The following is a 25,554-nucleotide window of genomic DNA, read 5'->3' on the forward strand; positions in this document are numbered from 1 at the left end:
ATCAGGCTACGTCCTCTGGTATTATACCATGTCTGTATCATTATAGCGTATTTAGTTATTATAAAAACAAATGTTTAGTTCTTGTTTCATACTAAGCTTTTATTTTTAGTGTTTAGATGATGTCATGCTATTCATACCATGTGCTCTTCATACATGGCTTTCTACCTCCTCAGTGGTCAGATCTGCGCACATGAAAGACTCTCACCTCTGAAGTGTCTTTCTTCTCACCTCCCTCTCAATGACTTTGTTAACAAATGGCTGTCAGATCCTGTCTGGAAGCAGACAGCAATCCCACTGGTTCATCCAGCGTTAGCAGTTAGCACAGCTCATCCCCACACCTCACTCTGACTGTACAAAGCAGTGTCGAAACAAAAGCACTTCTCATCTGATAGTTGGTGAAAACTGTGCTGCACGTCAATGTCACCTGAACGCCTGGAGGAGGACTCTGTGGCTGGTAATGGATGAGTGAATGAGTGAAGGAAGAGGATGGGGATGGGGGTGGAAGGTGGATTGGGGGGGGTTCCTGGGTGTGAACATCTGAATAAAGGAGACAAAGCTGCAAATTGACAGAGAGGCGCCAAAGCAACAAAACCCATCAGAGAGGATACAGCAGGCCCGTCTACTTTAAAGAGAGCAGCCATCATGATGCTGGCCTTCCTACGTTCTACTTGACACTTGATCATCAGATCAGTCACTCCACCCACTGTGTCTATGGTTCAGACACTGGTTTGGCTCTACGGAAGAGACACCATATGTACCTGCAGTGGTCACATTGACATCTTATAGAATAGAATAGAACTATTGATCCCCAGAGGTGGCTTAGTGATTAACTTGTCCGCCTCACGACAAGAAGGTCCTGGTTTCAAGCCCTGGGGAGGACACTCTGATCCTTTCTGTGTGTAGTTTGCATGTTCTCCCTGTACTGCGTTAGCTTCCTCCGGGTACACCGGCTTCCTCCCACAATCCTAGGGTGGATTGGAGTCTCTAGATTGCCCGTAGGAGTGATAGTCATTGTGAGTGGTCATTTATCTGTGTGTTGCCCTGCAATGGACTGGCTCCCTGTCCAGGGTGTACCCCGCAGAGCACCCAGTGCGAACTGGAGAAAGACACCAACAGACCCCTGCAACCCTGAACTAAGACAAAGCAGGTCTGAAAATGGAATGGATGGATGATCCATAGAGGGGAAATTCACATTTACAGCAACACATGAAAAAAGCATGAATTAAAAGTAATAACAAAAATTAATACACATATGATAATAGTGGAAAATATAGGACACACACAAATTAGAAAAACAACAACAGAAGAAAGAAAACAACAAATGTTCAAATAAGGAATTGGGTTTGGGGGAATGCTTATGGATAGAATGCTGTTACTTCATTAAATGGGTTTGTGTGTATATGCTGTACAATTTGCACACATACAGAGTTGCCAACACACCTTCAGGATTGTGTTTGCAAATGCTCACTAATGTAAATGTAGTGACCTGACTTTCTGCATAATAAAGGGTTGAGGGTGTTCTCCTCATCCTAGGTCTGTGTGGGAAACGAAGTGATCACAAACATAATAGAATAGAATAAAATAGAATACACTTTATTGTCACATAGACAAAAAATACACAAATTGTGTTCTCTCCATTTAATCCATCCCACAGTACCAGTGGGCAGCCACGGTGTAGTGCCCGGATGAGATTTCTTAACCAAACTCCAGCCCTTTGGAGCATCCACGGGTGATCGTGGCTCAAATGGTAGAGGGGTCATCTTCTATAAGTCTATGTGTCGAAGTGTCCTTGGGCAAGACACTGAACCCTAAGTTGCTCCAAATGGTTGATTAGCGCCTTCCATGGCAGCTCAGTCCCATTGGTGTGTGAATGTGAATGTGATTGGGTGAATGAGCTGATATTGTAAAGCGCTTTGAGACTCCTTCAGTGTGGGGATAAAGCACTAGATAAATCAAGTCCATTTACCATCCAATTCTAGTCACAGGAGGAAGTAAAAATGACAGAGAAAACATAAATCATTGTGTAAATGAAACTCAACACTCCTGGTGCTTATATCTCAGAATTGCAGTCATTTTTTATGCTAAACTATTGAAAAAAAAACTCAACGTTCTGACAAAATCTATACATTTTCCTCAAATTATTACATAATATTTCCCTAAATTAAAAAGAAATTGCTGCGATGGACTGGCGCCCTGTCCAGGGTGTACCCCCGCCCAGCGCCCAATGACAGCTGGAGAATGGCACCAGCAGACCCCCGCGATCCTGATAAATGGGAATAAGCGGGTCTGAAAATGGATGGATGGATGGATGGATAAATAGAAATTGGTCACAAAATCTAGGAAATCTGAAATGTTGATCCTGTTGGGATTGATATCTGTCACTTATTGTCGATTTCTTAAATATTTTGTATTTTATTTGTACATGTAAACTAGAGCACAATAATGTAGAAATTACTCATTGAGATCAAACTGCTCTGTATTTGGCCCCTGAACTAAAATGAGTTTGACAGCCTTGCACTATTCCATCACTTCCCCAGGCTTTATTTCACATACATAGGCTTTAATTCATGCATGGAATAATGTAAAAGCTGACTTTCTATTATTTAAAAATGACTTGAAATGCTGAATTATCTTTTGAAAAGTTTGGATATATCTGGAGTCAGTCTTCAGAACCTTCCCTTCAACCCAACACCTGTATGTAACCATGGGTGACAACAGACGGACTCCATCACCACTGAGTGTGAGAACTCATCCGCTGCAGGTTTGTGACTGTGCATAAGTTTCAGGGGTCAGAGGTCAAAGCGGCGCAGCAGTTGGTGTGAGAGGATCAACGGCAGCGTGGAGCATATGGTGCTGAAACGGATCCCCAGGGGGAGACCCTAGCCGTCATCCTTCAAACTGTCTTTGACTGTGAGGAACAATCAGCAGCAGGTTCATATGCTCAGTCACATGACTCAACATGTTTGTTCCTCATCTTAAACAATATAAACAACTTTCCTGCAACAAAAGTGTACTGTTGACAGAAAAAGAAGTTATCAAATTGCTGTAAAAAAGAGTTAAATAGGCCACAATATCATATGTTTCCTAAAATGTAGCACATTTTATAGGTTTGTTTTTAAAAAATGACTAAAACCTGAATCTTTTCATAGTTTCCCCTGATTGTTTCTTGAATTGATCACATCCTGCTTCAGTGAAAGAGAAAATCTAAGTAAAAAGTGAAACCCTTTGAGACAGAATGATGTAAAAACACTGAGTTACTTGGATTAAATATTAGCCTTCTGAGGGTTATTCAGGCTAACCGGACCTCCTCTGAGCCTCCATACTGATTAAATACATGATGAATGACGTTCTTCTCTTTTCTGTAACCTTTTATTTCAATAATCAACATAGAGATGTCATTGTAACTAATGTCTTATCTGATATCTTCAAGCAGTCACAAAATTACTGCAAAAACACCAAAAAACAGAATAAATACTAAACAACAACACAATTACACAAAATGACAATTAATTATACAAAAAGGCAGCAAAAGCACACTAAATGACTCGAAAACACACCAAACATCAACAAATACTTACAAAAGGGGATATAATACACCAAACAACTACACGATTGTAAAAATAAACAAAACCATAAGAAAAACCCTTTGTTCTTTGCTGTATTAAAGCTCAGATTGGTCATTATTCTGGAAAAAGACATGCAGGTGCTTTGTTGTCATTTACAACTAATTTAATAATACATTGTGATTCAGAAAGTTGGGCTGAGCAGAGGCTCTAAAAACTGCCACATTTTGACGTCTATAACATGCTTCTTTTTTTTAAGCCAATGAAAACTGTCAGACAGAAGATGCAAACTCAACACATAAAGGTCCCTGATCCACTCTGGGATCAAACAGAGCCTTGTAGTTATTCTAATAGAGCTCATGCTAATTTCTCTGTGTCAGATATACCACAGCTACTTACAGTAGTCCATGATTTTAAGGGTCAGAAGTAAATGGGTGTAAATGTACAACACATTACTCCATTTGAGTGTAAAGAGTACTGATATCCCCTACTCAAGTAGAAGAAATGTTACTTCAGTACAAGTAGGTCATGCATAACATTCTCAAGTGTAATCAAAAAGTAGCTAAATTAGGTAGTACTTAAAGTAAAAGTTACTAGTTACTTTCACCTCCAACGTTGAATTTTGGTAATAAATCTTGTCACGGTTTCCTTACATACAGTAAACATCTCATAATGACAATGACGTAGATTTATATAGTGCTTTTTTCAAGGAGACTCAGTCATACCGGTGGTGGTAAGCTACAATGTAGCGACAGGTGCCCTGAGGCATACTGACAGAAGCGGCCAGTGCCAACATTCATGCACAATTCATACCCCTTTATATGAGGCAATGTAGGTAAAGTGCCTTGCTCAAGGACACAATGACTTGGATAGTGCAGGATTCAAACCCACATTATTGGACAACCCACTCGACCACGGACATGTATAAACTCAAAAAAGAAGGGACAAAATCTTGCACAATTGGAACTTTATTTATTTTCCATAAATGCATCTGTTTAAAATAAAAGGTTATTTTTAAAATAATAATAAAGAAAACACCAATGAATTCAATTAAGAAAAAACTAAATTCTCAGGCTCTAAATATAACTAAAATTATGAACTCTAAAACAGTGCCATGCCATATGTGCCATGTGGGTAACAACATAATAGGTAGAAACCTAAACCTGAGCTGGGCTTTGATCAGAAATGGCACAACTAAAAACAAATGGATTATGTTCAATGACCATGAAATTGAAATAAAAAAAAAATATGAATATACTCAGTAATGGTTGAGTCTAGAAAAGTAATGAATTACTTTACTTCTTTTAAAACGTACCTAAGTAAAGTAAAATTACTGATTTAGAAATATACTAATAAAAAGTACAAGTACCCATAAAAGTAACTCAATTACAATAACGCAAACAGAAAGAGAAACACAAGCACCCGCTCTTATTTTGATAGTTTTTATTACAACATTTCTTTCATTTCTCAAACAACACATGGTCTCTTCTACAAAAGTGCACAGTACTGTGCTAGTTGACATGTTTACACCACTATACACAACATCACGTTAGTACCGTGTGTTAGCATTGGCAGATTGAAACGCTTTAGTATCCAGAGCCCAACTTGTTTAAGACAAATTCCCTCTTTGCCTACAGGCAGTTTGTGTAAAAAGTATAAGGCTTGAACACCAGCAGCTCTCAGCATTCACCACAGCTTCATATTCACATGAAGAATTACAGACATTCTTTCTACCATCCTTACTGGTTTCTATATGACATATACGTATAGAACTGGTTGTTGGGGATAGATTGCACAGAGAGAAAAGAACAGAGATACTGTAGGTGCTGTAACTCGTGTTCATTCAATCATCCAGAGAGAGACTCACTCCACACACTGGAATCACTGAAATATCTGACCACTCTGTCCACCTTCCCCACACACGTGAGGATCGATGATCAGTTTAGGTTTGACCTGGGATTTGTAGGTTTGGAGGTAGGCTTTGTTCTCGATGACACTCAAAACCTTTTACAGTTAAGCACACTTAAGAAAGCCAAAGAAAAACAATGAACAAATGATTCCACAACTATGAGATGCTCTTGATCCAGTCTGTTACATTCACAAGCCCCGCCCCCCCAGTGACCCTGTCTTAGCACCAGCATTGTTCCCGCTTAAGTTTATGGTTCATCTCCACAACACAGAGCGAGTGATCACAGTTGTAAAAGCTGAAACAGGAATTATTCGTTGAGTTGCTACACTTGCTATATATGACCGTTAACTTTCACAGTGTTTACCGTGTTCTTAACACTGCAGATTCCTTCACATGCTGATTATTGTTGTTGATAAAAAGACATATTTAGTTGAGTTGGGAGCTTTGCATAATGTCCCAGTCTTTAACTAGCAGGCGTTCCTTTTAAAGGTAATCCTAATGTAGAGCAGCACCGTGACAACATTTTGCGCTCATTCATCAAACTGAATTTTCACAACACGAGTGAGTGACAAAAATGTTTGAATATCAAAGATTACAGAGGGCGGTATAAATTAGTTTGATGTCAATTATCTCAACAACACTATCAGATGTATAAACGACGCTGAATACTGTTTTTCACTGGCCTGCTTCTTCTTCTGTTGTTAGACAGATCACAGAATATTTGGGTTACTGTAGAGTTTTGATAATCAGCAATATTTTTTTTCCTTTTTTAGCTGAGCATATTTGGCTTTAGCATAAAAAGTTCTACTCTTCATATGTTTTTTTATGACAAAATAAATAGGTATCAATATTTAATCAGTATGTAGATGTCCCTGTAGTGTGTAGGAACACAGCGTTTCTCGGCCTCAGACTGTGTTAAATAGAACTCTATCATCAGATCAGCACCCTGTGTTCCTACTAGATGGGAGAGTGTCAATAGCATCAATGTTGAATCTAGGACACCAACAGCAAGTCTGCTGCTGTTTTTTCATTGATACAGTTTCATGAAAACCACAATGAAATAATAACATTCGCCAACGATAAATAAACAGTTTAAAAATAATCTCTACAAAGTCTTCAGATGTAGTCAAAGTGTGTGTGCATGTGTGTGTATGTGTTGACTCTTAACTGCATGAGACACCACTGCCCCCTGTATGTGTGGATCAGATATTACAGTCCTGGGCACTTCCACATCATCCCATGTGATGCAACCCAACACACGTCTTCTACTTTTGTGTGTGTGTGTGTGTGTGTGTGTGTGTGAGAGGTTATTGAAGCCCAATGTTAGGCTGAAACATTGTGTGTGTGTGCATCATGTGGGTTCGTGGGTGTCTGAATGTTTCTTTTCTTCCTTCTGAGTGTCCCTGTGGGTTGTAGTTCAGGAGCCTGAGTCTGTCTGAGGCAGCGACTCCTCTGATTGGCTCTGGGCACTTTGACCTCGTAGGTTTCTGTCCTGCAGCGACTCCTCTGATTGGCTCTGGGCACTTTGACCTCGTAGGTTTCTGTCCTGCCTGTGCTCGCCCATGTCCATGTCGGGCAGGTCGTCCTCAATGGGGGCCGCCGCCAACGCGTCCTCACAGTACACACACTCCTGAAAAACACATTGCTTAATGACAAAAGCCCAAAATGATAAACCCTAAAATCACATAATATCTAATATTTATAAATCTAAATAAAACAACAAAAAAGCATTTATCAGCAGTTTTACTTATCAACAAAGAAAATAAGCATATAAAATTCCTTTATTTTTCTTTGAAAATGAGAATAAATTGAGGGGTGTCACACACATTTTAGTTCAAGGGCCAAATACAGACCAGTTTGATCTCCAGTTGGCTGCAACTTTTAGGCGGGTAAACAAACAATTTTAGCATTATTATTCTGCCTTATAAATAGGATGTAAAGTAATGGAAGTTACAGACAATATCCAATCTTTACATTTCCTCACGTTTGTGACCAATTTGTATTCAATTTGGGAAAGAATTGTGGAGTAAATGTATTAAAACTGCAGGATTTTGAAAAAGAAAGTTTTTATGAATAAAAATGACTGTCATCATGTGATAAAAGCGTGGGAAAACTGTTCACCCTGGTATTTTTACACAATGATGAATTAATTCTGTAATTCCGACTTAATCCTGCGGGCCAAATTTGATGCCCTAAAGCAGTGGTTTCCATTTTTTTTCGTCCCATGTATCCCCTTCGTATTTTTGTCAAATCATATTTACCCCCCTTCATATCATAAGTACCGTCACCATAATTTCATATGCTTTTTTATATGTGAACAGCAGGCTCTCATAAACCCCTAAATGTGACTCAAACATTGGTTTCCTAAGGCTTCATCTAGAAATTCAAAACAATGTCTGCAAATTGTAAAGAATATATCATGCAACTTAGGTGATTGCTTCAAATCGGAAATAAATAGGGTCCCCTTTGTAAAATATAGCTAATTATTGTCTCCTATTGCCAGACGTGTGATAAAATGGCCTCTACGGCATAAATAATCCTGTTTAAATAAATTACAACAAAATACTAGTAATTTATTGAGCAATAATACTGTTTGTGGTGAATTTGCTGAAAAAAGCCTAAAAAGGAACTATAGGAACATTTTCCATTCATTGTTAATCATTTGATAAATCTGTCCAAGTACCCCCTGCAATGTGCTCATATACCCCTAGGGGTACACGTACCCCAGTTTGGGAACCATTGCTCTAAAGGATCAGATTTGGCCCCCGGGCCATGAGTTTGACACGTGACATAAAATCAATAAGTTGATGAGTATGATTCAAACCTCTGCAATATAACAACACACCTGTACCAATATTATTTCCAACTAATATGATTTCACACCCCCCCCTCACCTTGACATTAACAGCAGCAGGCAGACCTCCCCTCCTCATCCAGGGGTGTTCCTCTACCAGTTCTCGCCGCTGGTCAGATGTGAAGTGAGGCTGGCTTTTCTGCAGCTGCCTCAGCCTCTCTTTGTCCTCCCTCAGGACCCTCTGGATGTCCCTGTTTTAGAAAAAAATATGTACACATTTAAAGATAATCTTTTCAAACATAGAACACAGGCCTCTCGTAACCTTTAGGAACATTTCTATAGTTGTGCTTCTATAAGTTTAGGCTGCTGGTGCATTAATTATTGATCAGTATTGAAAGATGAAATGATGCACTGGCTCACCTGGATGGCATTTGGTAGGTCATCATGACCTTGTTGTCAGCGTTGGCCATGAGCAGCCACGGAGGCTGCTGGAGGCCATATTTGATGAAGTGCTCTTCTTCCCCTTGACTTGACATCTTAGACTGAGACTTTCCACTGTCAGAGGCTCCGTCGCTTCTTACTTTGGCTTTAGCTTTTGGGTCGTGCTCCAACGAGTCAATGCTGCCAAAGTACTTGCTGGTGTTGCTGCTGCCTACACAGCAACGAGGGCCAAAATAACAAGAGTTGAAATAAAAGCCTTACAACATATGGAAAAAGGTATTTTTAAATGTGATAGCTGCTGTGCTGACCTGCTCTGCTTCCAGAGGCTCCACTGCCTGATGTTCCACAACCATTACATCCCAACCCTGATCCTAAGCCTGAGCCAGAGCCTGATCCAGAGCCCATGGAACCAGAGGTGGCTGATCCAGTGCCAGAGTGAGAGTCCTCCTGCAGCAGAATGTCTAGCAGGTCACTGGCAGAGGAGTTTCCATCACCGTTGGCCACAGGAGAGTCCACCTGAAGGACCAAGAAAAACTCATCAGAATCAGTCAAACTGCAGGTTTGTGAGTGAGGCTTTAATACAATACAGACACAGTTCTCACTGCATTGATAGTGACTCTCACCTGTTGGTGACACCCGCTCTTCTCCCCCGCTCCCCCGTGCAAGGCAATGGTGGTGCTGCCCAGGCCTCCAGCAGAGGGCGCTGTGCTGTCCTGACGCTCCACTGAGCGCTGTCCCTCCTCCATACTCAGCAGGTTAAGCTGCAGAGGTGAGCTGCACCGAGACTCAAAGAGTGGCGGCGATGTGGCCGGCTCACGTGGCCCAGATGCCGGAGTGGATGATCGGGATGCGGCCCCCTCTCGGGGCTCTACGGCTTGGGCTTTAGGGGGTTCTGGTCCTAGACTGAAGGGGAAGGGCTGAGGATGGTAGGAGGCCTGAGCTACAAACTGTGTCTGCACAGAGAATGATGGCTGGGCAGTGAAGGACTGCTGAGCCGTGTAGGTGGGCTGCGGGGCCTGAAAGGGCTGCTGTGTGGTGTAGGGGGTCTGAGCACCTTGGAATGGCTGCTGGGGGGTGAAGGCGGTCTGCACTGGGAATGACTGCGAGCTGGTAAATGGGGGCTGTGTTTGCATGGTGAACGCTGTCTGCGGGGGCTGAAAGGCCTGCTGCGGCGTGTACGCAGGCTGCGTTTGGGTCTGCTCTGGATAAAAAGTTGGTCTGGGGGCTGCTCCCAGCTGCCCCACCTGACCCAACTGTCCTATCTGGGGAAAGATGTAGTTGGGCAGCACCAGAGCCACCACTGGTGTAACAATGGGAGCAGAGAATGGAGTAGCAGTGGGCGGGGCTTGGGTGCTTTGCCCTTCTCCAAAGCCGGTAGAGAGCGAGGGGTCAGAACGTGGGACCTGTGCAGGGGCAGCAGATGTTGGGGGGTAGAGTGGGTATGCAGGCACCATGGTGGGGTAGGACACGTTAAACGCTGAGAGCGATGCTTCTGACGGGGACCACGAGGTCTGGTTGAGACCCTGTAAGGGGGGCCGAGGCTTGCGGTGGGACACAGCACTATCTGAAGAGTCCGGGTGCTTCATTCGGGGCTTCTTGGATTTGCGGTTGCGGTTTCCTTTCTTGGCCGTTGTCTCTGGACGAGCAGTGCCTTGTTTGGCAGTTCCTCGTTGTCCAGACAACCCTGTGATGAAAATGTCAAAACAAATATCTTTAAAAACAGAAAAGTATACAAAAGTAATATTTTTTATGTGCAAACCCAAATTGGAAATATTAGCCTCATAATTATAGTGAACAATTTGTTAACCTTTATTTATAACAGCTGCATTAGCATTACCTCTGATGAAACTGATGAGCATTAAATGACAGATAGTTACTGTATTATCATAATATTGTGTTGCAGCTGTACCTTCTATATTGGCCGGTCCTCTCTGCTTGTGCAGATATGCAGAACAGTCCTTTTGGAAGGACCGGGCGTTGCGGATCTCTCGGCAGCGGTTCAGGAAGGCCTGCTCTTCTTTCTGAGTGTGTGCTGCCAACACCTGCTTAGTCAGCCCCAGCCTCTTGTAGGCCTCCTTCTCCTGGCTGGGTGGAGACACCATACTGATAGGCAGAGCCGGGGGCGCTGGGATCTCTGCAACATCCTCAATAATTTCTGTTAAAAAAAAAAAAAAATAGGCGGATAAAAGTTAAAAGTGTTTATTTCTCGTTGTTTTATTAGGACTGCGGTATATAAGCAACAAGGGGACGCACCAGACTCAGGCTGAGGCTTCTTGTCTCCCACGTGGACGATGGTGCTGCTGTAGCTGCACTGAGAAGTGATGGAAACCACACTCTCAGCTTTGCTGAGCAGAGTGAGGGGGGCCAGGGGGCCTCCCACCACCCCAGCTGCACCCGATGGAGTCTTCTTCAGTGCTTTAATGTTGGATAAGGGATCTAAACGGGGAAAAGGAAGAGCGTTTCTAGTTAGTTTTCAACCAAATGAAGGAGTAAATAAAATCAAATACATGTCAACATACCTGTGCTTGTATCTTGAGGTAAGCCGTCTTCTGAGCCCTTCTTGTCATCGTCTGAGTTAGAGGAGGTGGCGTTGGAGGAGAACTGATACTTCCTTTTTACTGTGACGGGGACATTACAACTCTCCAGATATCTGTGATAAAGAAGGTTGTTGAATTAAAGAGTGCCCACACATGTATAACAGTCATAAATCTCATCCAAACATCAAACACACACCTGATGACACTGTCGAGGCAGCTGATCTGCTGGTAGGAGCAGACAGTCTGGTCTTTGCAGGTGAATTCGTCCATACTAGCTGCAGTACTGTCTTTAACCTGTGGGAGGTGGGCCAGGTCCTTCAGACGCACTGCAGGACTCTTCTGAGCAACTGTGACTGGGGGAGAGGAAAGTTTTTAACATTTGCAAACAATCACATCAAAACTTGTATAGTTTCCAAATAATAATAATAATAATAATAATAATAATATATAGAGCAGTGGTTCTCAAACTGCTTTGGCTCAAGTACCCCCTTTCTCATATTTCTGAATCCAAGTACCCCCTTATGTCCGACTACAGCATTTTGCTCAGAATTCTATATATAGAGGATAATAATAGAATGAACGAGTGATTACACACATTTCAAAGAATCTCACCTTAAAAGAATGAAACAGTATTTAGTCCCTTCTGATTAGATTAATTTCTATCGTTTTTATCTTTTCTGGTCACCTCCCTCCTGATGTGGGACCAACGCTGACTCTTGTATTAATGTATTTTCAGTTCATGTTCTAAACAAGATCATTTCTATCATCTTTTTGTGTATTTTGTTGTTATTGTTTGCCTGTTCTTTTTATTATTCAATATATTTTTCTCTTATTTTGTTTTTGTTGGTATTATTTAAATTATTCTCTTTCTGTGTGCAGGTGTGTGTGTGTGTTTGTGTGCGTGTGCGTGTGTGAGTGAGATTTTGGTGTCGTTTGGTTGTTTATGTCATTTCTCTGTTAGTTTTGTGTATTTTGAGGTGATCTTGTGTATTTTTCTCTCATTTAGTCTTTGTTGTCATTTTGTGTATTTTGATGTTTTTTATTATTATTATTATTATTATTATTATTATTATTATTAATATCATTATTATTCAGTATATTTTTCTCTAATTTTGTGAGTTTCTGGTAATACTCAGTGTGGTTATTATTTTTTTTCAATTAAAAATAAACATTATAAAACACCATATTTTTTATGCTTTCATTTATCAATTTTCCTCTCGCTCTCTATCTCTCTCAAGTACCCCCTGTAGTGCCATTGCGTACCAACATTTGAGAAACACTGATATAGAATGTTAAACTCACTGTCAGTGGTCTTCTTCTGCTCAGGTTTGGAGGGTGAGGGTAAGGGTATAGGGGGCGGAGAGTGGGAGCACACTTCCTGGTTCTTCAACATGTGCACTCCCTTACAGATCTCCTGGAATGTCCTGGGGGGTTTGGTCTTGCCCGTTTCTTCTGTAGTTTTCCCCCCTGTGATGTTTCCATTACTCTCACTGGATGAACTGATGCCCACCAGTTGCTCATGGGAGCCGTTGCTGCCATGGCTACCATAACCACTGGAGCCTATGTTGTGAACAGGCTAAGGAGAAGAAGAAAAAAAAAGCTTTTTCAGAGGCAAATTCTTCCTCAGTGTAAATGAAAATGACAACACTTGTAGGTTTTAAATATTGACCTGTAGAAGCAGCCTGTGGATCTGTTCACTGATTTCCTGGATGTCTGAATCCATCATCTTTCCTCCGTGAAATGTTGGTGCTGCGAAAACATCTTCGTTCACTGGACCCCTAAAATGCATTACACAATATCATGAGTCAGCACGTTTGAAATGACAATACACACACACACACTACAATGTGGAGTCTTTAACAAGAACAGATCAGCAGAAACACTCACATGCGGACTTTGTGTCTCCCAATGACAAAGGAGACCTTACGACTCCATGGGTTGACAAAGCTGGACCAACTGGTATCGATGGTGATGTACTCGCCATTTTTTGCGCAAAAGCGAATGGAGGAATGGTCAAAGGGCTGGCCCGCACACTGCAGGACTGTAGACACAGGTGGGAGTATTGCTCAATTAACGAAACATGTCCCAGTGTGACAGCCAAAGGACAACACAGCTCTAGGTTTGGGTTCTTACTTTTACGATGTACAGCCAGCATCAGTGGTCGGTCACTGGGATGTAGATTGAGAAGAACAGGGGTCCCAATCAGGTCCTGTGGGAGGTACCCCAACAGAGGAACTGCCCTAAAGGAGCAACACAAACACGGTTTTTAGTGGTTTACTCCAAAGATGTTTGGGAAGAACTTCCGTCACTTGCTACACTTACCTCTCATCCACATCCTGGAACACGCAGTTGGGAGTGTGTGTGGTGGTGAAGATGCGCTTATCAGAAGGGATTCTAGGTGCTGTGAGGTGGGAACAGATGGAGAAAAAAAGCAGGTAAATATTAGATATGAACCTTTTATTGGAGGCACGTTTGTATTCATTAAATAGTATAGCATTGGAGCTAATCTTTGGCTTAAAAACTGAAATGAATAAAAAAAATCAAACATCATGCATTGAGTAGATTTGTATGAAACGAATCTTGATATTTAAAGTCATTGAAACCAAGTGTCTAATAGAATTATTGCTTATCAAATGGTCTTAACCTTTTATTGATCATAACTGAATGGTAACAATCTTCTTGATGATTGAGGTGTCTCCATTCTCACATATAACCCTATCTACAACCAAAACTGTAAAAACATTTTCCGAGGGCACATGGTTTTGTCCGTTTGATGAAAAAAATTAGAATTTTCAAAATGTAATGAATTTTGGTTCATACGCTCTTACCTTGCCTTTCTATATACTGCTGAAATGTATTCAATCTTACAACCTAAATAAGTGTCATAATGATGTGGTTCAAGAAAATAGAATAAAGGTTATCCATCAAATAAAATGTGCATTTGTTGGGAACAGGACATTTAATCCTCAGGGTTTCTGCTCTGATATGTTCAAGGTTTAAGGAACTGTTTAAATGAAGATAAAGCTATCAGGCGCCTATCTGTGGAAGTTCAGTTTAGGATGCCTGAAGGCCATGTCTAACAATGACAACACTGCTATTTAGGGCATGCTACAGGGAGCCAGAATATTCTCTTTATTTTTCAATGCCTTGGTTTGACTAACAGCACATTGCCTAGGCCCAGCCCTCACCTTCATAGCCAGAGTGCACCCTCTCCGCCAACAGGAGGCAGCAGAACTGCTCCTCAGACAGCTCTGCATCCTGAACTTTCATCAGGTAAGGAGTCATTCGAAAAGGATAGTACTGAAGGTTTCCTTCACGCTCCTTCCCGCCACTGCAAAACAAACATGCGTCGTGTTACCACAGCAACAGGAATAACACTTAGCTTGTGAGGGTTCTTTAATTCTCCAATTTTCCTAAGAATAAAGGTGTGATAAACTGGCACACAAAATGACACACAAAAGAAGTAAAAATAGAAAAAAATAAAACAATAGCTAATGGACAAATAAAATACACAAGATGACTAAAAACGTGCAAAAATTAACTGAAAACATATAGAAAACAACAATGTGCCCCCTCCTGTGATAAAAGTAGCCCATTGTGTAAAAATGACTGTATTCCTCTCTCTAACCACTAGATGGCAGACCACAGCCCTAAAGCTCCTGGCTGCTGACTTCCCCCTTCCCCTGTCACACCCCTTTTCTCCAACCCAGTGCTGACTCAGCACAGAGCATGTATGAGCAGGAAATGGTCACTCACCTGATGCGACAAAAGAAGGATTTCTCCTGCATGCACTCCGTGGGAGATGATTCTGGAAGGACAAGAGAGGAAGGTGGGATTAATCAAAATTAGCTCTACTGCCTCCAGGGCCAGAATCTGTGCGTCATCAATGTTAAAACACACAACTCACGAGACCTCACAAGTTTATTTATCATCCCAGGCAACAGTAGTGTTTCTCCTATTATGAGACTTTTCACAGATGATCAGTTCACACACAGTTTGAATTCTTTCAGTCCAACACATGATCTACAGCACATGTAGGAAACATGAATGCATTAAGCATTTTCAGTTTCTGAAAAATTTAAGTAGATTTTTGAAATTATTTCATTATTATTCTTTCTTTTTTTAATTAAAACAACAAATAATCTTAAACAACTGTATTTCTATATTTTCACTTTGTGAAATATAAATGTAGTTCAACTGAAATACAGGAATATATATATATAATAATGTTTCTTTCTAGTTATATACAAAGTGAGATTCTTTAAAATGGGCATCATCACTCATTCATTCCATCATTATGTTCTATAGTTGTTTCTAAATAGTTTTCTAAACAAAATGTTGTAGTTGGACATAAGGGGGTACTTGGATTCAGAAATAAGAAAAAGTGATACTTGGGCCAAAAAAGTTAGAGAACCACTGGTCTAAAGCAGTGTTTCTCAAATGAGGGTACGTGTACCCCTAGGGGTACGCAATGGCACTCCAGGGGGTACTTGAGAGAAAAAAAATGAAAAATTAACAAGTATGAAAATTATGGGGTTTTAAAATGTGTATTTTTGGTTTAAAATGATAATCATAATAATGATGATTCAAATGATCTTGATTTGAATATGAACTGAAGATACAAAGGTCAGTCTTGGTCCCACACCAGGTGGGAGATGACCAGAAAAGATAAAAATCTAATCTTGAGGCACTCAACACTGTTTCTTTCAAGTTATTTAAAAAGGTACATTCTTTAAAATATGTATTAAGCCTCATTCATAGATCATTATGCTCTATAGTTGTTTTTTTATATAGTATTATAAGCAAAATGTTGTAGTCGGACAAAGGGGGGTACTTGGATTCAGAAATAAGATAAAGGGGTACTTGGCCAAAAAAGTTAGAGAACCACTGGTCTAAACGATATAAGAAAGATTTACTGCACGCAGCAACTGTTTATTCTATATAGACTACAGTACATTATTGATATATTTGATACTAAAACCTACTCATCTAGTTTACCAGTAATAGTTAACATCTTCCTCATTTTACTGCACATGTACTACACGTGTGTTACACATGTATTACACGTGTATTACTAAATCTAGCCGGTCTGGCTGCTCCAATGTGTGTTAGCATGAGACAGGTGAGATATCTTAGATTAATGTGGGATGTAGCATGGTGAGGAAATGGGTGCTGCATGTGTTTAAGCATGTGTCTGAGTGTGTGTGTGTGTGTGTGTGTGTGTGTGTGTGGGAGGGAAGTGCAAAAAAAAAAAAATAGATGCATGAGCAGACACAGGTGGTGTGTGTGTGTGTGTGTTTCATGTGCAGCTTCCACGTGTCGGTTTTTAAACTCCATCTGCTGAGGATACCTTTATTTTATTATTATATACTAAATTAGGTTTTGTCTGAGTAAGTTGAGCTTACACTCATTTGGTATGTAGAATAATGGTCACGACCCACTAAAACCTTTCCCGTCGACCAGTTTTGAGTCCCTAACCCTGAGGTTGAGAACTACTGCTCTTAGACATTTGAGTTCGTACCTGCTCCGGTGCACATGCTCCATGAGGGCAGGTGGTACGGCGTGGTGAAGCTGTAGAACACGCTGACGTCCTGCGGCGTCAGGAACTCCACAAACTTGGCGTTGTTGAACACCTCGCGCTTGCAGTTCAGGATGGACGCCGCCTGATCCGAGATGTAAACAATCTTGCCGGTGATGAGCGACACCGCCACAGCAAAAATATCCTGCAGAAAATGAAGCCAAACAACAGGTTTTAAAAAATGAATCAAAAGTAATGAGGTGCGCTATCAACAAAGCAGTGTTTGCTTTGGGTTGATTTGCTTACAGTGTTTTTAAGGGTGTACTCAGATGTGATGCTGTTAATTTCTTCAATGGTGTATGAGGTTACGTCGAAACCTGGAGGCTGACTGTCATTGATCATCAGCATCTGGTAATACTCCTCATTCACTGCAAAATGAGACAATACAGATCAAGTATTAGTCTTGTGCAACACTTCAGATGTAACATGAATAACGTGTGAATCCAAGATGGCAGCCACGCTTACCTTTCACCTGCTTGACACAGCGCAGTGCATACTTGAGCGTGTTGACGGTGCTGGACTTGCCCTTGCTCCTCTTTTCTGACGGCAGGTGTAACTTCAGCTCCTTCAGGGTCTTGAAAAGTTCCTTCTGTGTCTTTGCTTTAGCTGACTGTTCGCTGCTGCAGGGCACAAATGAGACGATGCACGTGTGTTAAAAAATGACGAGTTCTCAGCCTCTAAAACCCAGTGTTTTAGAGGCTTTGAGGCTGTCAGACTTTTACATATGTATTCAAATGTTTGCAGATATGACTAATATAACATATTTTCAGAGGTTAACAAACCTGCAGCCACTGGTTGAAGGATTGTCCTGCTCTGAGCTCACCAGACTGAAGGCGTTGGAGCTGCTTGGTGGGGACGGACTGTGAGAGTTGGAACTGCAACAATCAATACCAGTTCATTTTATTAAGGAAGAAGAAAAATCTGAGATACCACAGGAGAAAGCAAGAACAATAGTAAGTTGTAATTACATGATATTATTAATAATAATAATAATAATAATAATAATAAATGGACTTGGACTTGATTTATATAGCGCTTTATCACCACACTGAAGCAGTCTCAAAGCGCTTTACACATCAGCTCATTCACCCATTCACTCTCACATTCACACACCAGTGGGACAGGACTGCCATGCAAGGCGCTAGTCGACCACTGGGAGCAACTTAGGGTTCAGTGTCTTGCCCAAGGACACTTCGACACATAGTCAGGTACTGGGATCGAACCCCCAACCTCTCGATCAGAAGACGACCCACTACCACCTTATTATTATTAATACAGTAATAATAATAATAATAATAATAATAATAATAATCAAACCAGTAATTGGCTTACCTCTAAAACATGTCAAAGCTCCTTAAAACACAGATTACAAGTGCAGCACAAGCTACTAAAGTGCTGCACCCTTTAATAAATGGCACCTTAACACTAAGGAGAAGCTCTTTTAGTTTGAATTGCTGTGGGGAAAAAAGCTAAAAAATGGGGAAACAAACAAACCTGTTCACATAATGGCAAATTATATCCTTTCTGACCCATTTCCATCATTAATCTATGACTAATGGGTGACAATCAGGGTTGGGGTCAATTACAGTTACAATTACGTTTTCAATTACCCATGTTCAACTACAATTGAATTAATATTATTTTTTATCCTCTAAAAGTCGATTACGATTATGTTCTCAATTACTAAAGTTCAATTAATTCAAATGATTAATCACAATTACTGAGCCTAAAATAAATAACCTAATAAAATGTAACCTCTCTCTTCTGTTAGCTTTCTGTTAGCATGTCTTATGATAACGAGTCCTAAATCAGCTGTTAGATACACTAAAAAACAAATATAGATCATCTAATTTCTTTCCCATCTATTGGTTTCCTTGTTAGACTTCCTAATCAATGAAAATATAAGTTTTAATATTCATGGTGTGGACATCTGAGCCTTTTTTGTGTCAGTATACACCTAGATTTAAAAATGTTTTAATGGTAAAATGTGGTAAAGCTTGATATGAAACGTATTTAAATAGTTATTAACTACATATGTGTAAAACTGGACATAAACTGTAACATGGTTCCCCAGTTTTGCATTAAATTAAAATGAACAATTGTTGTCATTTTCATTTCAAGTCAATTATCTGAACTCAATTACAATTTCATTATGATTAAGACAGCAACAGATTTTTAAAATAACAAATATAATTACGCCATACTTGTAATTCATTATCAATTGCTCAATTATAATTGACCCCAACCCTGGTGGCAATACATTAGAATGAATTCACTAAGCCATTTTAGTACGTTTTTCCCTCTGTGTGAATGAAAGAAGTTTCTAGACCTGTCCTCACCTCTTGTTGCTGACAGACGATTCCATAATAGCTGAATCTTTGCCATTTCCACTAGAGCTTGCCACTGATTCGTTGCCATGGGACTCGTTGCCGTGGGATTCGTTGCCATGGGACTCTGTGCCGCTGCCGCTTGACCCGCTGCCACCCATCTCTATGTCCTCGTGTAACTGCGGGCGTGTTCGCTTCCTTTCGTCGTGGTGGGACCCCAGAGAGGTGGGTTGGTCGTGGCTGCTGTCACTGCCCTCAGACGCTAGCCCTAATTCAGGCTCCAGTTCCACCCCATCCTGCCCGCCACAATCCTTGCTATAACTGCTGGCTATTCGGTGAAGCTGGCTGATGGAGTCTTGGTCTTCCTCTACCTGGAAGCCGACCCTTTCCCGGTTTCGTTCACACCCCTCCAGGTTGGAATACCGGAAGTGCTTAGAATCACTATCCTCAGACATGATGCCGGCCAAAGACACGTGATGAAGGACGAGGATATCGTCCACACGGCAAGGACACAAAGTGAAGCCACATAGAAGAGGGAGTGCAGAAACTGAAACATGAAGATAAAACAAAACAAAAAAGATTCATACAAGTCCTTCACAGCACGGAAAACCAATCAATAACATTCAAACACAACCGAACAAAGATTCAAACAGGGAAAAATAAAGCTGCATTTTCTATTAGGTCAACCATGAATGTCAGAGCTGAAGCCCAGGAGAGCTCTAACACACACACACACACACACACACACACACACACACACACACACACACACACACACACACACACACACACACACACACACACACACACACACACACACACACACACACACACACACACACACACACACACACACACACACACACACACACACGTTTGTGCGACTCTTAAGCAGCCTTTGACCTTTCTTGGATAAACATGGACCAGTGGGACAGGAAAGCAGTTCAAAAGAACCGTTTCATATTAAAGGTGAGATAACAGAGATAAATATATATATATATGTATAGCACTGGGGACAACACACACACAGACGCACAGACAGACCGACAGACATACACACACACACACACACAGCTTGTTTGTAACAATTGTTGGCTTTTGCATAGCTAGGTATACAGATAGAGATGACTACATCTGTGATTGGTTATATCATATGCTACAGATCAATTGGCCCCTGAGCTTTCTGCGTGTATATGGTGACCCTCCACTTTTGCTTGTTTGTCTTTGACGACGCAGAAACATGAAAGTTGGATGAACTGAAGTGTCTAAATTGGCTGCAGTAGAGATAGTTGGGTGAATGTGATGGTCTTTTATCTCGGTGTATTGGTTTGATTAGCGCCCTGTTCAGGGTGTACCCCTGATAACAAAGTGAGACCCTCTCTAAGGCACACAACAGACCTGGTCAGGAGTCCTAAACAGACTAACATAAGAAGCAGTTTAGAAAACAGAAAAAGCTGCTTTTCTGAAACAACAAAGATCTCACATGAGCATGTGATGCATTGTTGTTGTCTAACTTTTCTTTGACGGAATGCAGTGTTAAATATTGTAAAAGTAATGTCTTTATACTTAGAGTCAATTGAGGGAATGAGTTGTCCTATATCTATTACTTGTCTAACTGTCACTGTGTCACACAATGTTTTGCAGACAAAAATAGTCTCCAGTTGGTTTAACAGTGTTGCATTCATGTTATGGTAAATAAATACAAGCCAAAGCAACACCATCTGTTTATCAGCATTCCCCTACTTTCCTCAGCTTCCTCCCACAGCCTCCACACTGAAAACATGAGCTATTTCTGTCTTATGACGTCAGGAGGACGACTTGCAAGTGGGTGAAGAAGCCAAATCTAAACAAGAAGACATGGTCATCAACATCCCCTGCCAAAAAAATGAAACAAGGGCAATAATTCCAGAAAAAATAATTGTGTGCTTCTCATTTTTTAACTCCATTAAGGTATTGATACCCTGAAGCCACACACTGAATTTGGTTATCCTATCTTAAACAATTTCTGAGAAAAGCTGTGCCCTTTATCTTGGACAGACGGAGCTCTAACCTATATTCCCTTCCACATTTTGTGGAGGGGATATAATATTTAATTCCTCCCACCAAGTCTCAAATCTAACTCTTTATGTAAGTGCATGTATCAGGCTCTCTATGACTCTTTACTAAGCAGGTTTACAAGATTTACACACATTTCAAACAGGGTCAGTTTAAATACAAAGTTAGGTTCATTAAAAAGTTTATGGATCCCCTACCCTACAAAATCACAGCGACCCGATTACCGAGTTAAACCCAAGACACACAAGATTTCCTATGGGCTGTTCCATTGGCCAATCAGAATAAAACTAAAAGTCACATCAGAATAGAGTTAACATGACCTCATGTTAATACGTCAACAGTCATATTTCATAGTTAACGACACTGTAGAAACAATCAGTATTAAAACAAACTGAATGTTCAAAGAACACTGCACATGTTTTTCTTTAAAGGCAACATCACATTGAGGACGAAAGGTTGAATGTTGTTTACTGCTTGGAAAAGCCTTGGATACCAAGCTAGTCAAAAATATCCAAATGAATATATGGATCAAAGCATTTAACAGGTCGGATTGTAAAAATGAAAATCTGCAAAGCATTTATCCAACACTACAATCGATCAGGTTAACAACAACAAAACAACTTCCAACCTCAGGTGTAGGGTTTGGTATTTTCTCCTGAATCACAGTAAATGGTTTTAAATTAAATGAAAGAGAGATAGATTGTTCCTTACGGTGAATATAAAGGCCAAAGCCCAGCTAGGTAAGACTGTCAAAAAAAATGCTCAACAACAAAAGAGAAAAACCTTCCAAACTCAAGAAGTGAGAATATAGTGTGGTAGTGAGTGTGCAGCAGCAGAATGACATAACGAAAGTTGCAGCTCTTCTTTGCTTCAGTAGGAATGCTTAAACACCAACCCACTAGCACAGATCTCAGCATTATACAACCCTGCTCCAGTCACATGGATTTGCCTACAGGCAGCACTAAGTTTGCAGGCTTGTTTCATAAACACACATGCATTCACTGGAAACCAGCAACCACATTTTTCTTTTTTAAAAATATATAAACATATACATTGTCATGCTCAATATAAGTGTGAAGATGAAACATTCTACAAATCTACAATCTACAAAGGTTAAATAGACATAAGTTCACGGAATGAATACAGATGGAGATATGGTGTTTATAATATGATAAAAAAAAAAAAGTATTTTCTCTCTCTCTCTTAAACATGGTGTTAATGATCACAATAAAGAGCTAAACAGTGGGATTTTATTTAATCAGTGCATTTTCTTGCAGAACTGAACAAAAAACGAGGTCAAACATTTATGACATAACTTCTGCTTTAATGTATGCCCAAGGCTATTATTACATGGTGGTTATATTGATTCTGAATTATTGATTAGAGTAAACCTTGTATTCTCATAAGGAAGCCTTACATTTGTCAGACAATTTAATTTGATTATTTAATTTTCTAAAGATTATTTAGATCGTATTAAAACCTTAAACCTTGGATTAAACATTTATATTTTAATGTTTTTGTTTTAGGTTGTATATCTCAGATTGAGCTGCAAAGCAGGTAAAGATCAGAGCCTGCTGTGTGCTTACATAGACTTTTAAAACGACAGTTTTCTTTATAAAAGTCCGATTTTTTAAAGACTGAAGAAATGAATCATAACTGGTGTGATCATACCATGGACATTTCATTTAATCGATTTTTCAGATCATTTGTACGCAAGCTGCGATGATTTTAAAAAAAAATTATAATATACACCCATTTTACACTCAATTGCGTGTAATACATTCCTCACAATAAAACAGAAACATTAATTAAAAATATGATTGGATGAAACATTGTTAAATGATCTCTTTCTAGAAGGAGAGAGCCTCCCTCCCCCTCTCTGCTGCCATTGACCTGCTATTCACAATCCACACACGTTGACCTGCAATACACCGCACGGTACACTGACACAGTTATGTAAAAGACACAATTTCGTGAAAAACGCGCATTAAAATGACCCCGCTTTCTCACAGAGAGCTCATGTTTTAAAATAAAACATAACGCCCCTCCAATTTAAGCAAATTAAAACGTCTGAAAGACCATTTAATTGTTATTAAATCACAAGAAGTAGAGCAACCAAGATTTTCGCGCATGCGCACATCGGTTTTAGTTACGCAACTTATTTTTTAGTATTAAGTCTACAACCAAAAGATGAAAATAAAGTTAAACTGACCTGTTATGTGTGAATAAAAATCGCCTTTCAGGGTGTCCTCTTTGAAAAGGAAATTTTTTTAAAAAAAAAGAAGCTGGTTCAGTGTTAAAAGTGCTCTGTAAATCCTCAATGGACGACTTCGAGAAAGCTCAGGACCAGCTGACACAGTGTAGTCTGAGCTTCCTCCCCTCCTTCCTCACAGCTGCTACACCAGCCAATCACAGAACTCGACATCCGACCTCAATTCGGCCTCCTCCCCCCGCGCTTCCTCATTGGCTGCAAACAGAGTGTTTCCATGGAAAGCGTGACGGAATCGCCACAACGGAAGCTCATTGGTCCAGAGCGCTGTCCGTCTTTTTATATAAACCCGTTATATACCGCACGTGGAATCCCATGTTGTGTGAATCTTGCAGCGTGGCAGCGAGAGCGGCTATATCCAGTGTTGAAATTACATAAATGAGAAATACTGATGCGGAAAACAACAATAACGACCAAAAGAATCAGACTGTGCATTACTTTTCTTCATGACTTTTCCAAAAAGGCATGACTTAAGAGTGCACAGCTGATCCCTGTTTATTAGCTAATTATACTGGAGTTGATATTGAATCTACTGTCAGATTACGGACACTGATTTCAGGAGATAAGGTTAAGCACTGTTAGAATGTTAGTTTATATGTAAATGCTTAGTAGTCATAGGATCACTTTTTGAGGGGATGTAGTGTTAGTAAATGCTTAAATACACACACACACACAGCTTCACTGTGGGAGTCGACAGGTCATTGAAGATAAGGACTATTGGAGGAGGACACGACCACGATTGTGCTGTAGCTTTACATGTATCAGGGTTATTCAAAGTCAAACTCAGCTTTTTTTGTCCAATTCATTACATGTACAACATATGTAGAGATTCAAACGTTTGGTTCCCTCCCCCCACACATCTACAAACACAAAAACACGACAATGTAGAATATACAAATTAAAAAGACAGGAAATTGAAATGTATTAATTTACAAGGACAGTGCATATTAACATAACAGCTCAACTGTAGAATATGCCAGAGTTAGCCAAAAGGCTAGTTTTCATCTGTAGTCCTCGGCCAGATGTACAATAGTCACCCTGGAAATAGGTAAAGCTAGTTGATTATCACATGGCAAAATACAATAAAGATTACATTACATTTGCTGCAGCAGCAGGAATAAGACACCAAAACAAACAAGCAAAAAAGAGTTGATGTGCAACAGAGCTAAAGTGGGAATGCAGCTGGAGGCAACAGGACATAACGCACTAGCAGCAGTTCACGAAACAACTAGAAGCAGTGTTAAAATACATAGTTAATAACATTAGTCAGTTATAATACAAGGCTTAAAAAGGAGAGTTAACATTCAAATTCAAATAAGAAAAACATACTCGACGCAGTTATGGACAACAACAACACAACAAGTACAACAAGTGTTTACAATATTCACAGAGAGTGCAGATATGAAAATGAAAATAAATATAACTATGATATATCACAGTAGTGCAGAGCAGTCTGATGCTGCATAAAGTGGCTGGTGTAAATGTGAGGTCAGTTGGAGAGAGTTATTCCAGATTTCTGACAGCCTGGGGGGGTGAAGCTGGACCTCAGTCTGCTGGTCCTGGCCCGGAAACTCTGCAGCCTCCTCCCCGATGGCAGCAGACTGAAAAAGTTGTGTAGTGGGTGGATGGGGTCACCCACAATACAGAGGGCTTTGCGGATGAGACAGGTAGGGAGAGAGGAACCAACTACCTTCTCAGCTGCCCTCACTATGCGCTGAATGGACCACACAGTGTTACAGCTGGAAAGGATGCTCTCCAAGGTTCCTCTGTTGAAGGTGCACATGATGGGGTCGCAGACTCTGGCTCTTCTCAGTTTGCAGAGGAAGTAAAGGTGCTGTTGAGCCTCCTTGGCTTGTGAGGTGGTGGTGGTGGTCCAAGAGAGGTCCTCAGTGATGTGCACGCCCAGGAACTTGCCCACCCTCTCCACAGCAGCACCGTTGAAGTCCAGAGGAGGATGCTGATCTTGGTCTTCTCCACATTCAGAAGTAGATTGTTGTCACTACACCACCCACCCACCCACCCAGCCAGGTGCCTCACTTTGTTCCTGTAGTGGGTCTCATCACCGTTGTTGATGAGACCCA

The 25,554-nt window shown here is 40.6% G+C and overlaps 1 protein-coding gene across 2 annotated transcripts; it reads right to left on the bottom strand.

The window, feature by feature from the left end:
* Positions 1–4,991: 4,991 nt before the first annotated feature.
* Positions 4,992–23,588, bottom strand: per2 (period circadian clock 2). 2 transcript variants are annotated; one of them, XM_028464176.1, is made up of 22 exons: positions 23,417–23,588; positions 19,162–19,696; positions 17,605–17,697; positions 17,288–17,442; positions 17,069–17,190; positions 16,766–16,967; positions 15,001–15,052; positions 14,433–14,575; positions 13,567–13,645; positions 13,378–13,484; positions 13,132–13,285; positions 12,914–13,022; positions 12,547–12,820; positions 11,441–11,597; positions 11,227–11,357; positions 10,961–11,143; positions 10,617–10,862; positions 9,331–10,391; positions 9,016–9,223; positions 8,687–8,918; positions 8,367–8,517; positions 4,992–7,102 (listed from the first exon to the last, which is right to left on the bottom strand). In XM_028464176.1, exons 2-22 carry the CDS (start codon positions 19,602–19,604, stop codon positions 6,890–6,892), a joined length of 4,515 nt encoding a protein of 1,504 aa, XP_028319977.1. In that variant the 5' UTR covers positions 19,605–19,696; positions 23,417–23,588; the 3' UTR covers positions 4,992–6,889. The 2 variants fall into 2 exon arrangements, with proteins under 2 accessions (XP_028319977.1, XP_028319978.1); XM_028464177.1 differs by lacking the exon at positions 23,417–23,588 and having other exon boundaries at positions 17,605–17,743; positions 19,162–19,292.
* Positions 23,589–25,554: the final 1,966 nt, after the last annotated feature.

This window comes from Gouania willdenowi, chromosome 13 (assembly GCF_900634775.1).
Source record: "Gouania willdenowi chromosome 13, fGouWil2.1, whole genome shotgun sequence".
In the NCBI taxonomy this organism is placed as follows: domain Eukaryota; kingdom Metazoa; phylum Chordata; class Actinopteri; order Blenniiformes; family Gobiesocidae; genus Gouania; species Gouania willdenowi.

Bases quoted from the DNA above. Each gene is read 5' to 3' on its own strand.
- per2 (XM_028464176.1), bottom strand. From the start codon at position 19,604: ATGTCTGAGGATAGTGATTCTAAGCACTTCCGGTATTCCAACCTGGAG. The intron at 11,598-12,546 runs GTGAGTTTAACA...CCTCTCCCCCAG, and splicing joins GCAGAAGAAGACCACTGACA to TCACAGTTGCTCAGAAGAGT. The intron at 8,518-8,686 runs GTGAGCCAGTGC...TTTCTAAAACAG, and splicing joins ACCTACCAAATGCCATCCAG to GGACATCCAGAGGGTCCTGA.